This window comes from Myotis myotis, unplaced genomic scaffold, assembly GCF_014108235.1.
Source record: "Myotis myotis isolate mMyoMyo1 unplaced genomic scaffold, mMyoMyo1.p scaffold_m19_p_5, whole genome shotgun sequence".
NCBI lineage: Eukaryota > Metazoa > Chordata > Mammalia > Chiroptera > Vespertilionidae > Myotis > Myotis myotis.
In genome coordinates, this window is record NW_023416357.1 from 26,179,941 (window position 1) to 26,198,259 (window position 18,319).

The 18,319-nt window shown below is 39.9% G+C and overlaps 1 protein-coding gene across 1 annotated transcript in view; it reads left to right on the forward strand.

Moving 5' to 3' along the window:
- The window catches only part of MED10 (mediator complex subunit 10), a 94,176-nt gene extending 79,242 nt beyond the window's left edge, over positions 1-14,934 (forward strand). Inside the window, exon 4 of the mRNA XM_036308977.1 lies at positions 14,878-14,934. Coding sequence (XP_036164870.1) covers positions 14,878-14,919 — 42 coding nt within the window. The 3' untranslated portion in view covers positions 14,920-14,934. The remainder of the gene's footprint in view (positions 1-14,877) is intronic.
- The last annotated feature ends 3,385 nt before the right edge of the window (positions 14,935-18,319 follow it).

The window sequence follows — 18,319 nt, forward strand, 5'->3', positions numbered from 1 at the left end:
TGGCAGCCATGAGTTTGTTTTCTGTGTTTTTTAAGATTTCACATGTAAGTGAAACCATATGGTAGTTGTCTTTTTCTGTCTGACTTACTTCATGTAGCATAATACCATCTAAGACCATCTTGCAAATGGCAAGATTTCATTCTTTGTTGTTGTTGAGAAATATATATAATCTCACACCTTCTCATGTTCTTTATCCATTTATTGGTAGACACCTAGGTTGGTTCCATATTTTGGCTATTGTCAATAATGCTACAATGAACATAGGGGTGCCAATATCTTTTTGAATTCGTGTTTTTGTTTTCTTTGGATAAATATCCAGAAGTGTAATTGATGGGTTGTATGGTAGTTTTATTTTTAACTTTTTGAGGAATTTCCATACTGTTTTCCATAGTGGCTGCACTAATTTATGTTCCTACCAACAGTATACTAGGGTTGCCTTTTCTTCACATCTTCATCAACACTTGTTATTTGTTTTCTTTTTGGTTTATTGTCATTCTGACAGGTGTGTGCTAATTGTGGTTTATATTTGCTTTTCCCTGAAGGTTAATTATGTTGATCAACTTTTCACATGTCTATTGACCATCTTCAGGTCTTCTTTGGAAGAAATATCTATTGATTTTTATTTTTATTCAATATTTTATGTTGCCCAATTTTTATTCAATTTTTCATATTAAGTTATATGAGTTTTTATATATTTTGGATATAACCCCCTTATTGGATATGTCATTTGCAAATAGCTTCTCCCATTCAGTAATTTTATTTTTGTTTTGTTGATGGCTCCCTTCATTGTGCAAAAGCTTTTAAGTTTGCCAGAATGTCATTGTTTATTTTTGCTTTTGTTGCTGTTGCCCAGGGAGACATATCCAAAAAAATATTGCTAACACCCTTGTCAAAGAGTTTACTGCCTATGTTTTTCTCTAGGAGTTTTATGGTGTCGGGTCTTACATTTAAGCTGATAGATTTTTAAGAACAAAGGAGATTTGAAAGATCAGTGTTCCTTCCTCTGGGCTGTTCAGCACCAAGGCCAGCTCTAGGGTGGGACTCTATAGTCCCAGCTCTCCCTGCCTCTATGGAAAGTGAAGGGAAGGGAGTTTGAAGGTTACTTAATAAAGGATGCTAATGGATGTGTGTGACACATGCCAATATTTTCTGTCCACAGTTATCATTACAAAAGATCCCTGAATCTGGCTCTTAGGAAGGGCAAAGGTCCAGGTTACAAGAGTCGACTTCCATGTCTTATTCTTTGCAGTACTTTGAACCACAAGATGAGAGGAAGTGACAGGACCATTTATGAACATCAGCTTAGAGGACAAAGCAGAGGCTCAGATATTGAATTTACTTCTAAAAAGTTTGTGAGGAGCCTGGTTTACAGGGCTGATAAATATTTGCTGAGTGATTAAATAGTCTAGAGTTGCTCTCTTTACTTTTTAACCCCCATTCACTCATTTTTTTTTCTCATGAAGTATAACACATAGAGAAAAGTGTACAAGCATAAATGTAAAGTTTAATAAATTATATAGTGAAACATACCAATGAAACACCACGTAACCTCCCTTCAAATTCAGAAAGAGAACTATCTTGGCTTACTCAGAGTGCTAAAACAAAGTACCAAAGACTGGGTTGCTTAAAAAACAGAGATTTATTTATCATAGTTCTGGAGGCTGGAAGTCTGAGATCAGAGAGCCAACATGTCAGGAAAGAGCCATCTTTTGGGTGTCAGATTTCTCTGTGTCCTCACATGGTTGAAGGGGTGTGGGAGCTCTCTGGGGCCACTTTTTATAAGGTTGCTCATCTCATTCATGAGGGTTCCACCCTTATGACCTAATCACCCCCCAAAGACCCTAGCTCTTAATGCCATCACCTTGGGCATTAGATTTTCAACATGTGAATTTTCAGGGATACAAACAAACATGCAGACAATAACAAGAGCATCTCCAGCGCTCTAGAAACCCCCTATGCTCCCTTCCAATCATGCCCCTTCCTCTTCTGAAAGGCTCCCAGCATCCCAACTTTGGTAGTGACCCCCTCCTGGGTTCTCTTTACAATTATACCTGGCAGACAACATCTCTGCCAGAGCTGGTTTTTCTAAATAAAATTAATCAGTATGTTTCCTTTTGGGTTTGGCTTCCTTGATTATTTTATGTGTGTGATGTTCACTTGCATTGTTGCATGTTGTTGTAGTTCTTTAATTGTCTTGGTGGTTTAGCATTATGTTGTATGAATGAACAATACTTTATTTGACTATCTTACTCTTTTTTTTTGTTTTGTTAATCCTCATCTGAGGATATTTTTCCATTGATTTTTTTAGGGAGAGTGGAAGAGGGGGAAAAGACAGAAACATTGATGTTAGAGAAACACATTGATTGGTTGCCTCTGACCAGGGCCAGGCTGAGGAGCCTGCAACCAAGGTACGTGCTCTTGACTGGAATCAAACCTGGGACCCTTTGGTCTGCAGGCCGATGCTCTATCCACTGAGCCAAACCAGCTAGGGCTGACTATCTTACTCTTAATGGATATCTGGGCTGTGGGCATGCTCCGTGAGCAGCACCACACATGGGCCCTTAACACCTGTGCTTCTGCTTCTGTAGGAGACTACCCATAGGCAGTGCTGCCCCTGGACCTCGGCAGGAGGTCCCTATGCTGCACTGTGCATAGAACCAACATAGACAAGCACACCTTTATTTAGGGACATGGGGACACCTCTCCAACTCAGCACCTATCCCTTGGCATGAGCACAGGATGACCCTTAAACCCTGACCTCCCACCCTATGGCTGACACCATTCAGGCTCCTTTCCATCTGCCTCTGTATTCTGGGAGAGGTGCAAGTCACCCTGGAGTTTGTAGTGTGGAAGCTGTGAGGGAGAAGCTGCTTGGGAAGGTCTAGCTATACTAGGCCATAATGTGAAACAAGATGGTAATTCTTCACATTGGCATCTAGAAGGTTTTTAAGCACAAGAATGATGAAGAGTTTTATTTCTATAAATCATTTAATATGATTGAATTATAGTTTTAACAATGTACATAATTACAGCTCTTTAAATACAACTTTGATTTAAAGTTTTTGAGTTTATAAATTACAATTTATGTTTAATTTAACTTTAAAAAATTTTAGAAGAAAAAAATAACTGTTTAAAGAAAATCATAAAAAGTATTTTTAAATGGTCAATTTTTAACTATTATTTTCATTTATATGTTTATAGACTTTTATATTTCATGTACATAATTTATATTTTTGATAGAAATATTCAGAGTTATGTATTTAAAATATGCTTCATTACAAATTTTAATTTGAAATATGTATTATAAACTAAAGGATTGTCTTTGATCATAGAGAATAAATATAAGTCAATTTTTTTTCAGTAAAAATAGAAAATATGGAAGCGGGACTCATGTGAAAAGCTGAAAAGAAAATAGAAAAGTCTTCAAAGAGGGAGCTCTGCTTAAATTAAAAGATAATCTGGAAACAATAAAATTGAGCAGCCTTCTGTCAAGTGTGAATTACATGAACTTTACAAATAGTATATTATAAATATTATAGATTAAATTATTGAAAAAATAATGACAATGAGTAAGAAAATTATTCTCACCAAATATAAAATGTAAACAGATCAGATATAATTACCAGTACTTCCCATTCAGCACTAAAGGGAGACTGAATTTTTGATCAAACAATAAGAATTGAAAGAGTAATTCTTATCAAATCCACAACTAGAAGCAACACACTCAGCTCCAGCCTGCTATCAGAAGGTGAAAGAAATGATATTCATGAAATTGGGCAAGAAAGATGAAACCTCGTCACATTGTTTTGGTAGTGTGTGACTGTTTCTTGCAAACTCACTGATTTAAATGGATGATTCTGACTTTCCTTTGGTAAGCCTGACAGAAAATTTAGTATTCTACATAAAAATTATTTCAAGTGGAAAAAGGGTATGGAAACCAACTATTATATTTTAGGTTTAAAGGCAAAGTATTTGGTAACTTTTCCCCCATATTTTATAACTCAGTTTTGGCTACGATGGTATCTATGGCTGGAAACATTCAAGTTCTTAATTATTAGAACATAAAACATCCCTTGAACATAACACACATGTAATTATCACCATGGAAAAAAGTCTGAATGAATAGCAAACAATCAATAGTGTTCAATAAAGATGTCTTTATCAAAGAGTAAAATGATGTCCAATATTTAGCAAACATAATGATGTGTTCTTTTTGTGTGTGTGATGCCACTAGCACAATATTTAGAAAAAACAATATAAATCTCCATGTTTTAGAGAAATGATTTCAAAATTAGATTATAGAATGACTGAACTTGGAATATAGACAAAATTGAAGCATAAGAACATTATCAAGGATGTAATGTTCAGATGAGACCCAGATTTTAATAAATACTAAAGAAATTATACTAAATGTTTAAAAAAGTGGCTATTACTCATTTCAATCAGATTGCACCAAGGTCAAATATTATGTTGAACAACTAATATTTATGGTATGCAGTGCTAACTACCAGAATAAAGAGCACAGGGACATCAAAATAAGTGTTTATGTTATTAGTTTTAAATCTATTATAAAGTGTATTGGTTTTGACTTAAATAAAAGATAGGGTGAACAACTTTCAGTTTTGACATTGATTTAAAAGACAGTTGAGTGCCTATGGTAAAGGCATTAAAAATGTTGGTAAAGAGAAAAATGTAAAAGCCAGATTTTGGCTGAAAATCCATTTGTTACTAGGAGTCACGACTCAATTATACCTATAGTGGTAACAATTTTAGAGCAACAAATGCAGTAACTACATATGCTATTTCCAAAGACAGAACCTCTTATCAAATGTGACCTTTAAACTATTCTTGAACACATAAAAGGGAATACCAAGTAGATGCCGTTAGATAAATTAGATTTGGTTTATACAAAGTAAAAAATTCACTAGAAGAGTCAAGTGAAACAGAAGAGGCTCTCCAAATCAAAAGTTAGTATGGCATTCAGCACACAGATTAAATTAATGTGAAATTCAGTATGAACTATTACATGCTAATAATACATAGCAAAAAGCTGACAAAAAGCCAAATCTAAATTTAGGTGTTTTGCCCTTAGGATTAAAATAGTTTGAACTTTATTTTTAGAGAGAGGTAGATTTTGTTTCTGTGAACTATGCACTAAAGGTGACATTCTAATACAATTTAAAAACATAGAACCAGGGATCAAAAATGCTTACATGACTATGAAGAAGATTATGCATTAATGATTGTATCACTTGTTTGTCCATTGTGAATCATGATACAGTCTCAACTGAAGAGGGATTTTAGTAGATTGAGCAACATTATGTCACTTTGGCTTTTCTGTATAATATTTCAGAATTGAACAAGTTAAAAAAAAACTTAAGAAATTCAGTTAATTAAGAATTAACTAAGAGCTTCCCACCAAGATGGCAGAGTAGGTAAATGTTCTATTCGCCTCTCCCAATGAGCACATCAAAATTACAACTGAACTACAGAATAACCATCAGTAAGAACCACCTGAGGTCAAGCTGAACAGAAGTCCTGTAATTAAAGATCTAGAAGAAGCCATGTGGAGGCTGGGAGGAGAGGCAGACACTGTGAATGGGCTGCCCCATGCCCAAGTGTGGAGGCTAAAAGTCGGGAGGGATATCTCAGCTGCAGAGTTCCTCACTCAGGAGCGAGGGGTCCCAGCCCCACACCAGGCTTCCCAGTGTTCAAGTTCCAGGAAGAGAAGTTGATTGTCTGGATGAGTTATTGGTTAATTATGTCCTGAACATACCTGAAAAACTGATATAGCTTTTTATGATGATGGGAAAATCAAGGGGGCCACTGAAGCTAAAATAGTACTGCTGTGGTCATGTTTGCACTTTATAGTGTGTGCTCAGGAGGGTAGAAAAAAAGGACTCATTATTTATTTATTTTTTTCATTATGGAATCTATTTTTTTTTAAATTTTGTTTTATTGCTTAAAGTATTACAAAGAGTATTACATATGTCTCCTTTTTAAAAAAGAACTCATTATTGCAGGCCACTGGGAGATTTGGGGGCAGAAATATTCAAGGCTTCTTTTGTCTCACTTCTCCTTGACCGAGAACCAGAGGGGATGGCCAGGTGCTGCTGATCCATTAGCCTTCCCTGAGACAGAGAAGGAGCTGGAAGGAGACAGTGAGGGTTTGAGGGTTGATCATAGATCTCCCTTCAGTGTTTCCCTGTGAAAAGAAACTCAATAAAATCATTATTTTAAAAAATCCAGTAAGATTCTCTTCTGAAAAATAAATGCTATTTTCTTTCTTCCTTTTTTTTTTTTTTTTTTTGTCTGCACTAACAGGAAAGAGAATTAACTTGGAGTCTAGCTCCAAAAGCTGCCATTATGTATTTGGTTGTTCTCATCTCTGTGATCAAACACTGAAGGTGAATGTGGGGAAATCGATACCAAGGTAGAGGTGCGGAGTTATGTGAGAGCCACAGGAATGAAACATTAAGTGCTGCACATTGAGAGCGGGGGTGAGGGGGGATTCCCTATCAAGGGAGTACTGTTTGAACTCTATTTGGGAATTGTGAGAAATCAATATGAAAACATACATACCAGGAACATCTTTTTTAAAAAAAGTCTCCACTGACTTAAAAAAGCAAGACTCAAAAAGTGCTCACATCGGTTAATTCCGGGTCTGGGAAAAGTACTGATATCACGTAAGAGGGAGGATGCTCTAAGTCACAAGATGAACATCTTTTTTTCTCGTGTGCGGGCAGTAGTGGCGGCCTAGAGCCTGCTGTCGCTGGGTGCAGGGGAGCACGAAGGAGCAAAATATTGAAAAATGTGATGTTTAGACTTTTATAAAATAATGCACATTTATTACTTTTAGATACATGGACTAAGTCAAGCTGGCCATTGAAAGTGCTCCCTATTCAAGGGCTTGATTTAATGAGGAATAATGCTAGTTCCTGTTCATGGTTCAGTAACCCTGCTTTCATTAACAGTTAATTTAGATAGATTTAAAAACAATTAATTCTCTGGAGTAATATACTCTTCTTAATAATTGTTATACATTTTAGCTCAGACACTGGTTTTTCACAGAACCCAAATATGTGATCTGTGGTGCCGGCACTCTGCCGGTGGCTGCTGGCAGGTCCCACGCCCTGGACAGTGATGGATGAGCAACACCTCCCAGGACTCACACTGCCAGCCCCCTCTGAAGGCTCCGTCTGCAGATTCTGATTAACCAGACAGGTTTATCCCACTCCAGAACACCCTCCTTCCCAATTAAGCTACCCAGAGTTTGTATTGAGTGAGGACTATGGAGATAAATATACACCAGTCTTTGTGCATCAGAGTCCAGTTGGTGGGTGGGGCCATGAAGAAGAGTGAGCACAGGGTGTGTAGGGATTGGGGACATCGGGAGGGAGTAGCTGATTCAGTGTGTGGTGAAAGTGGGGGATTAGGAAAGTTATGCAGAAATGGCATTTTGTTTAAGTTTTGAAAAAGGGTTTAACTGAGAAAGAAAGTTTAACATGAAGGAGCAATGAAGGCCCGGCACCATGGGAATGAGGTGTGTGCTGCCTTTGGGGGGCCTGTGAATAACTTTGTGTGGTTGGATAGGATGGCGTTTGAGTGTATGTGTGGGGGGCAGAGGGAGACCTTTCATCATGGATCCAGTCAGATGGAACTGACAGATAGCAAAAGGAGCTAAGCTCAGGAGTGGTCTCAATGCCACAGCAAAGAGTTTAGGTTTTACTTTAGTGACTATGGGGAGCTAGCTAATGGACTTTTGCTTTTCTTTTTACTTTTTAAAAAAATATATTTTATTGATTTTTTACAGAGAGGAAGGGAGAGGGATAGAAAGTTAGAAACATCGATCAGCTGCCTCCTGCACACTCCCTACTGGGGATGTGCCCGCAACCAAGGTACACGCCCTTGACCAGAATCGAACCTGGGACCCTTGAGTCCGCAGGCCAACGCTCTATCCACTGAGCCAAACCGGTTAGGGCTCTTTTTACTTTTTATTTTGAAATAATATTTGATTTACAGAAAAGTTGCAAGGATAGCACAGACAGTTCCTGTATACCTTTTCATCCAACTTTCTTTAATAGTAGCATCTTATATTACTATGGTGCATTGGTCAAAAGTAGGAAATTAACACTGGTATAGTATTATTAGCTAAACCACAGACTATTAAGATATCAACAGTTTTTCCAATAATGCCCTTTTCTATTTTAGGAGCCAATCCAGGTTCCATGATGCATTAAATCCTCAGGTCTCTTCTATCTCCGCCAATCTGTTCCTCAGTATTTTCTAAACATTTCATTGCCCAGAAAAGTTTGAAGACTATTGGTCAAATAGTTTGTGAAATGTCTCTCAAGTGGGGTTTGTGCAATGTTTTCTCATGATAGGTTAAGATAATTGGTTTTGCCCTGACCGGTTTGGCTCAGTGTATAGAGCGTCGGCCTGCGGACTAAGGGGGTCCCAGGTTCGATTCTGGTCAAGGGCATGTACCTTGGTTGCAGGCATATCCCTAGTGGGGGTTGTGCAGAAGGCAGCTGATCAATGTTTCTCTCTCATCGATGTTTCTAACTCTCTATCCCTCTTTGTAAAAAATAAATAAGATATATATATATATATATATATATATATATATATATATATATATATATATCATTGGAAGAGTACCACACAGGCCATTCTCAGCCTGGGAAATCAGGGGGTATTCAACTGCTGATGTGAACCTTGGTCATTTGGCTAAGTTGTTTGGTGTTGTGTGTTTTTTTCTATTGTATTTTCCCCTTTTTAATCGGGGGGGGGGGGAGATACTTTGAAGCTATGTAAATATAATTTTCTTCATTTTTCTTGCACATTAATGTTTTCTATCCATTGATGTTGGCATTCATTGGTTGACCTTTCCTGCAAGAATTTATACTTAATGTTCTAATGGTGATTTTCTATTTCCCTCATTCCTTCTACATTTATTAATTAGAATAATCTGTAAGGAATATTTACCACTTTATTTATTTATATCAGTATGCATTTGTGAATATTTGATTCTTTGGGTTACAATACAATACTATCATTATTATGCATTTTGTTACTCAAATCCCTTTAGCTTTGGCCATTGAGAGCTGTTTTAGGTTGGCTCCTGTGTCCTTCCTTTCCTCCTTCTTTCTATTTTTTATTTTATTTTTGGGGGCAATTTCTTACTTTGTTGCACCAGATTATGCTCCCTGCTCCTAACTAACCTTGTTTTTAAAGAGATATATTTGGAAAAATCCACTTTGTGGAGAGTGCATGGGTGTGTAGAGGGGCACTGCTGCACTGATCAAATTGGAGATGTTGACACAGGAACCAAGGCTGTGGTGGCAGGGACGGAGAAGGGGAGAACAGGTAGGTATTTAAAGAAGTAGGATCCGTGGTTCTTCTGTTTGGAGAAGAAGGAGGGGTTGGATGTGGTGTGCAGATTTCTGAGATGACAGGTGGATGTGTAGTTCATGGGACTGGAAACACAGAGGAGGCTTTGCATCCTTCTTGTTTTTCAGCTTCTAGCAGCAATTTTATTAGAAAGCTCTCAGCTCTCTTCCTCTGGGCTGTTTTGGGGAGAGCAATCTGGTTTCTTTCTGCATTGTCTCCTTGGTTCTCTGGCTCCTCTCCACCATTATCATCATGTGCTACCTACCTGGGTGAAGATGGAGAAAAAAAAATAAAATAAAGCTAGTGCAAAACAAGAGTTAGGGAACTGCTGACCTGCCCATAGTTGGTTGTCTCAGAATCAGGGAGGCACTGCAGTGATACTTAACCTGTTTTAGGTTCAGAATCAGGGCAGGAGCTGCGGGGAGCAGAAGCTGCATTTCGTGAGGCAGGGTAGTGAAGCTGGGAAAGCTCGGGGCCTTCAGATATAAAAGTGAATATGAGCTACACTCAGTCTAACTTCTCTTAAGGAGGATATTTTAAATGAGAAGATTTCTTTGTTTTTGTTAGATCAGCGGTGGTGATGAGACCAGAGATATCTAACAGAGGAGAAGGGAGGTCTCTGAAAACATTATGGGGTGACTCCTCAGGAGGGAGTTGGGGTCTGGGCCACCTGGTGACCTGGGAAGAGAACCTGGAGACCAACTGCCTTCTGTGGACTGGGTCAACCTGGCAGGCCAGAAACTGGGGACTTTAGGGGAAAAGTTAGCATAAAGTATTCAAAGGTTGTCTGAGCAATGTAGGACCCAGTTAGCTCGATATTTTTGCCCAAAAATAGCATACCAAGGCAATTATGGAATTAGGACCTCAAGAGAGGGCACATGAAAGATGAAATATTCCAAGTGAGCCAGGATGTATAACATGAGTTTAGGAATGGATTAGATTGGCTCTGATAAAGGACCATGCCTGGGAAAGATTATCAGTTAGAGACATAAAGGCATTACCACTTTGAACAGTGGATGCCTTTGGCATCTTTAGAAATTTCCTATTACATCTCTCACTATGGGATACTTTACAGGACAAAATCTAGTGGGATAAGCTAGAGAAACAAATGTCAAAGGCTAGGGAGCTAAAAGAAGATAAACAAAGGACGATACTGAACTCTAGCAAATCTTGTTAACCTTCTGTTTTGTGGAACAGACAAGAAATTGCTGAAGATGCAGGTTGAACTGTTAGAAACACAGTTAAACTTTCCTGAAAACAGTGGCAAAAGAGAAGAGGGAAATAAACACCAGACACATATTCCACCATTTCAGAAAGAAAAATGATGTCACAAAAGACGTACTATGCAAAGCCTGGAACACAGGAATGCTCACAAAGTCTTTCTAATCATGTATCGTTAGTAACACAAAAAGCATTCAATATCATGGATGCTCACCATTTGTTTCTTCCCAACCATGGCTAACAGGTCTACATATGTGTGTGTGTGTGTGTGTGTGTGTGTGTGTGTGTGTGTGTGTGTGTGATGTAATGGTGCAGGAGCCTTTATCAACAAATATATGTCTTCCCTAGAATGGTTGTCTTTGACCTCAGCCCTTTGCAATTGAGATGGGAGAAGCCTATGACTTCCATTTATTGATGTTATTCAATGAATAACACAGCTTTAGAGATTAATGAGCTTTTATACTGTGATCTTTAACACATGAGAAATTGGTTTTCCCTTTATGTGATTTGCTAATATTATTGAAATTAAAGATTTATTTTTTTCTCCACATCTTTTTTATAAAGAATAAAATAAAATACCCAGAGAAACTGCCTAAGTTGTCACATTAGGGCCATCTGTTGGAGAGCATGAGTGAGAGCTGAGAAGTGCCAGCCACCACAGTGTTTACCCCATTTGGGGGCCACAAGTTTTGAGAGACACCTCTCCTTGCTCAGCACTCTTATTGGGAAGCAAATAGTAATGCAGGATGATTTTCTGTCAAAAGAGTACCTTTGTATGCTAGATCCTACACTAAGAGGAAAGCTGTTTCATGTCCCCTTTATTCCTGGACTGGTAAAATGTTGGGTGGTTTGCAAGAAATAAAGGCTTTGCCTGGCTCTTATTCATGGTGATTTCCCCAGTGCTCTGAGGTTTGAGGTCTGAGTATGTTCACTCCCATGTCTGCTGCTCCTTTGCAGGTTGAATTCTCCAGGAAGCAGGCTCTCAAATGGAGTTTAGGATGCAGGACATTTGTTATGGAGGTTCCTTAAGCTCACTGGATCATCAGCTGCAGAAGGGAGGGCAGATAAGCAGGATTGGAAGAGGGAGAAGATGGACTGTGATGCCGTGGCTGTCTCCATGAGACCACTGGAGCTAGAATAGCCCATCAGAATTGTTCTAAATTAGCTGAAATAGCCGGTCCTTTATACTCTTGTTTCAGGCAGGCATTGAATGTAAACCGCCCCTGAAAAGGCATGATTTTGGGTGAGGAAGTTCTGAACAGCCTGAGCCACCCCTGATTAAACAAAATGACTTTGGTAGGTCAGTACCTTCTGGTGGCTCTGAGTTTCAGGCCCTTATAAGGGGATTAGATATGTTTAAATGTTAAGTGGTCTTGGGGTCTTTTTAATAATCTTAAACATTCCAGGTCGGAACCCCAAGAGTAAGTGTCTTGGAAGCCACATCCTTGAGATAGCTGTCTCAGAGCAGAAGCCCCAGCCTCCTTCAGATTCAAATAAGCAATTTGCTGTCAGACTTGATTCCTTTTGCTTAGCACATCAAGTCACACTCAAAGAGACTATGGTAAAACTAGAAAGTCTTTTCATATTCCAAATAAAACTTATCAATAAGATTTCAAGGGAGGTCAAAATGACACCCTAATTGTTTAAACACAGAGCCGACTCTATATATAAACACAATTTGAGACAGTCATTATCTTTGCCAGCTCTCAGGGAACTTCTGCTGTCAACTTCTTGTTGCCTCCATCTGAATGAGTGACATTTACAACCTTTAAACATGGGAATGAAAGAAAAGTGTACCTGCCTCCCAGGAGCCATGAAGCTCCATGGAGATGCCAATCAGAAGTATTATTACTCCCATCCTCTGAATTTCATTACCTTAGGTTAACCTTCTATTTCCATAAAAATATTCTCAAAAATGACTTCAGATTGAAAACTATTTCATGCAGCTTCCATGCAAGGGTACATTTTTAAACTACTTGTTAGAAAGAATTTGTACTTTGCAATGAAATGGATTAATTCTGGTTCTCATCAGGCATTTTTTTTCAGATTAATAAAATGTACATGACCATGGCCATTTATATATAACCATAGAATTAATTTTGAATGGTTAAAGTCACAAGACACCTTTGATATCATTTTATTTGAGTTGATTTTAACAAACACACATCAAATATTTTATTTAATTCTTTAATTAATGGGGGAACCAGTACATTGTTATAACTGGTTCAAAGGAAAATTCAAACAAATAAACACATACATATAGACTATCAGGAATATAGGAATATAGAAACACATATTATTATTTATTTCTTTATTATTTTTAAAATATATTTTTTATTTATTTCAGAGAGGAAGAGAGAGGTAGAAAGAGATAGAAACATCAATGATGAGAGAATCATGATCGGCTGCCTCCTGCATGCCCCCTACTGGGGATTGAGCCTGCAACCTGGGCATGTGCCTTTGATCAGAATTGAACTCGGGACCCTTCAGTCTGCAGGCTGATGCTCTATCGACTGAGTCAAACCAGCTAGGGCTAGAAACACATTTTAAAATAAATATAAAATTGATCAATAGCCACAGAGGAATAATCAAGTGCATCTCCACCAGACACAATCTGCTTTTCTTTGGGCAAGAATCATTCGAATTTTGTCAGTATTCTACAACTTACCCAGTGTAATAGCTCAAAGACAATGAAAGGCAGAGATTGCCTGGAAGAGTGCCCTAGACAGTAATTATATTTACTCATTTCAAAGTCCTTTATACTATTCCTGACACTATATTTTGAATGCTGCCTTTGGACTCAGTTTTCGTATCTCGTATAAAGTTGGCCAATGAAGTTAAATGCTTACTTTTTTTCCCTATGTTTAACAAATAGACATTGGTCTGAGGACTGAAGGGTTCTGAGTTCAATTCCAGTCAAGGGCACAATTCCAAGCAAGAGTGCTTCCAGGTAAAGGGGCTGCTGGAAATAGCGCATACAGGATCGGGGCCAGACAGAGAGACAGCTCAGGGGCTGCTCCTCCCTAACCATGTCCATCTCTGGCAAGGGTGCTCCTGAATAACATTGAAATAGTATCAAAAGAAGTTGCAGATCATGAGCTATAACAATGATTCATCACAAAATACTGCCAGTTTCTGCGTAAAAAAGAACCAGAGTTCTTTCTTGTGATTCATACACTACTCAGAAATCCCTGGCTTCCTATAACTCCAATAAAAACTCTAAATATCTAAGCAATCATTCTTAACAGTACTTTTCTTTTTTTGACTGAGGGACACCAGGAATAGGGCCTGATGCAAGGTAATGTTTTGCATATCTCAGCAAGGATTTCTACAAGGGCTCTCTTCTCTGGATTTCCTGTGACAGGAGGATGGGAGGGGTGATGTCCATTCACGGGTTTTACAAATGTTACCAAGCATCTGCCGGTGCTGTGTTCTTTTCTGGGGAGACTCAGTCCAGTAGAAGAGACACTCCTAGTCCAGGGGTGAAGGACACCTAATCAGCAGTACCCAAGCTGTCCTCCCTAGGGATCTGCCTAGGAAACAGAGAAGGTGAGAATGACTATGGTTTGCAGGAGAACTTCCAACTTAGAGAAGCTTAAACCTAAAAGCAGAACTTAATATGACAATATTGAGGTATGTAAAAGGCTAAACTATGTCTCTCCAAAATTTATATGTTTTTTTTCCAACCTCCAGCACCTCAGAATGTGACTGTATTTGGAGATAGAATCTTTGCAGAGATAATTAAAATAGGGTGGGTCCTAAAATAATACAACTGGGGTCATACTGAAGAGATTAGGACACAGAATGTGAAGAGGACAGGTGGTGTGGAGACACGGGGAGAAGACATTAATCTATTAGTCAAGGAGCAAACCTTCATAAGGAACCAATCCTGCTGACATCTTGATTTTGGGTGTCCAGCCTCCAAAATTGTTAGAAAATAAATTTCTGTTGTTGAAGTGCCCAGTCTTTGGTTCTTCATTATGGCACCCCTTGGAAATGAATACACGGTCTATCATTGAGGGACATGAAGACAAGAATTAACTGACCTTAGGGAAGACTTGCAGTGACCGTATGGGTATGGAAGCAGGAGAGTCCGCTGGTACCAATCTACTTTGTTTCTTACCTCCAGCCCCTTTCTCGTCTTCTCTAGTCCACACAGTGGAAACATGTCTATTGAATGCCCAATTTTTTTTAGAACTTTGATAGATTTACTTACCAAGCCTTGTTGATTGCTCATACCATGACTGAACTATGCATTTACAGGTGACTCACTTACTCTCCACTTCCTGGGAGCCTGGACCCTGACTCTCCATTTAGCTCCCTACCTCTGGGCAGCTGGGACCACTCTACTCCAGGTATGCTTGAATCCATGCTTCTGACCCACTAGTCCTAAACACCCTATGTTTTATAGGGTGGGCCTTCAGTCACCCAGAGAAAACACTGATATCCTTGACTCAGTTTAAGTTTTAAAATTCCCTAGGCAGGACTTGAATTGGCTTACCTTGGGCCAAGTTAGCTGTGCTGGGGTAACCATGTGAATGATTTGGAAGGGCCATTCTGGAGACAGGGAAAGGGCCAGAAGTAAGGGAAGCTGCTGAGCTGATCACAACTTGGTCTCCTGAGAAGTGGGGATGACTTCCTAGAGGGAGAGGTGTTTTAGCCACAAGCTAAGGACCAGGAGGAATGCATTCAGCATATGTTGTCAAGGAGACAGTTCCCTGTGACTGGAACAGGAGATGCACGTGCAGAGTGGAGGGGAGTGAAGAAATGAGGCAGGGCCAGAGCACCCCAGGCCTGGCCTGGGTGTTTCATCTCTCTTTTCAGAGGATGATTAAAGGGCACTGCGTAGGAGAACAGCACATTCAAGGTCAGATTTCAGTTAGCTCCTTGGATCAAGAGCTGAATCAAACAAGGTGCTGGCTAAATATCAGATTTATAACCACACATCACCTACTAAGTCAGACTTTTTGGGGTGGGATCCAGGAATCTAAATTTTTCACAAGCTCCCCTAGCAATTTGGAGGCACAGTGGGGATTAAGAATTATTGATCAGGTATCTGACAGAGAGTAACTTAGAAGCTGCCCTAACTCTTTTTCATTCTTTATTGCTTTTGACCATTTTTCCAAGCAGAACAATGTCTGGGCTATTTTACAAGGCAGGATTAGATTTGGATTATAGTCCATAACTATAGGAAGTATGCATGCATGCACGTGCTTAAGACTGTTTGCTATGAAACCCTTGAACTGCTACATGAAAACAACACTGATTCATGGGGAGAGAAAAATGAAACAAAAACAATCAGCTCAAATAAAATAATAAGAATAGCAGAGCAGTTTGGATTACAACACATTTCAGCAAGGTGAATTTGTAGCTCTCTGACGTTAAAATCTGGTATGCAAGACCACATTTTAGGGCCCTTTTCTAATCCTGTAAGAGAGGCAGATAGATAGGTCTTTCAGGTGGAATGAGAACACTTCATCTGACTTTGCTTGGATGCAGCACTCACTGTCAGGCCTCCTGTTTATGTGACAATGTTTGCATGAAGGTTGATGAGGGTACAGAGCGAGTCATTCATGACACATAGGATGATGTGGTGCTGAACAATAGATCACCTGATGGGCTTTTCTTCCTTACACAGACATGAGGCACATGCATTCATAATTTATGTTCTAACCCACGGCTCTCTATAAAGGAGAAGTGATCAGAACTTGGGCAATGATGTAAGGAGGGTCCTGGCAGTGACATCTTGATGATATAGGACACGAGAGCACTACAAGGCAGGTGAGAATGTGTAAAGGAGAAGCTATTGCCATTCTCTAGACTGGCTCTCATCCATCTTTGGAGGGCGGTGTCATCTTTCACTGAACCAGAAACTGCTTTCAATCCACATTCTGCTTGTCTGCGGCTGTGTGTTGAGCATGTATCAGCTCAGTGCATTCCTTGGACCATTTCCACTCCTCATCCAACCAATATTGCAAATAGGTTAGGGAGTGGGCTGCATCAACTTTGCCTGGTGGCTGTGACTTCCCTCAGACATCTTTGCAGCATTTAGTAATGGGTGCTCTGAAGCTATCCTATCTAATAAAGAGGGAATATGCTAATTGACCCTCACACTATCGCAAAGATGGTGCTCACAGCAACTAAGGAGGGAATATGCTAATTGACTGCCCTGCCCTCAAAGATGGTGGTTCCCACAGCCACAAGATGGTGGCGCCCAGTCCCCTCAGCCCCGCCTGGATGGCAGGTGTGCAGCAAGGCCGGGCCCACATCCCGGTGGGCCCAGCCATTTCGTGTGCCTGCATCCGGAGTCCCCCAGTCCCCTCAGCCCCGCAGCTGCCCAGGGCCAGACTGAGGTGCAGGCAAGCCTCGGATGGCAGCTTCCCAGCCACCCAGGGCCACCTGAGGCTCAGGTAACCAGGGCCAGCTGCAGAGGTGTGATGAAGGCATCACTTTCCCCTGATTGCTGGGTCGCCTCCTGCCCCTGAGGGCTCCCAGACTGTGAGAGGGGGCAGGCCAGGCTGAGGGACACCCCCTCCCATGCACAAATTTCATGCACCAGGCCTCTAGTAGAATAATACTAGTGATAATTATTATTACTATAAGGGAGAGAGAGAGAGAGAGAGAGAGAGAGAGAGAGAGAGAGAGAGAGAGAGATATGGATGTGAGAGAGAAACATTCATAGATTGCCTCCCATATGTGCTCCAACTAGGGATCAACCCTTTTGGTGTATGTAACCCTTTGGTGTATGGAACAATGTTCCAATGAACTGAACCACCCTGCGAGGGCATTATTACTATTATTTTAACTAATTCTGGACATCAGGGAATTGTTTCAGATGTTGTTGATATCAGAACCAAAAGCTTCTTCTCATAAAGAGAAAGCTTACCTGCACCAAAATAATTACTTTCTAAGCTGCCCTAGCCCTTAGGGTTAGTGAGAGTTCTTAGGTTCAAACTTTTGATTCTCTAGGAAAATATGCTGCCAATTAGAAGACATTTATTCAAAAATTAGTCATTGAGACAGATATGACACAGGGCCCTTGAATAGAATGATAAGCAAATCAGGGGTGGTCCCTGACATCTTGGAGATCACTTTGATGTGAAGACAGTCATTAATCAAAGAATCACACTGATGAATATGTTAGATACGTTCTTTGAAGAAACAGAAGACACTGCACAAAGAACATGGAGCATGAGGAGAAGGTCACTTGTTGAGATGTCTCAGGAAATGGATTGGCCTGAGAGGCCACACTGGATTCAGGAAGACCAATTAGGTAAAAGATAAGGCTCTCCTGGACCAGTGGGGTGTGTGGCAATGGTGAGCAATATTAGTTTATTTAAGAAATATTTAGGAGGTGAGACAGACAGGAGTTGGTGCTGAGTTGATACTGGGAGAGGAGAGGAGGATGCAAGGATCATGTCAAGGCTATACTTTGGCAGTGGGTGGGAGGGAACATTTGGGGACCACATTTGTGGTGGAGAGATATGGATGGAGATGATGAGTTGAGCATCTGCTGTGAAGAGCTTGAGATTGTGTTGAGACATCCAAGTGAAGATATTGAGTAAGCCCTTGGATATGAATGTCTAAAGCTCTGTAGGAGGTCTGCACCTAAAAATACACCTGAGGATCTTTGGGGGATGACACTGCCATGCAAAAGTTGCCTACAGAGAGAGTCTGCATCATCTTATCATCAACATATTAATGT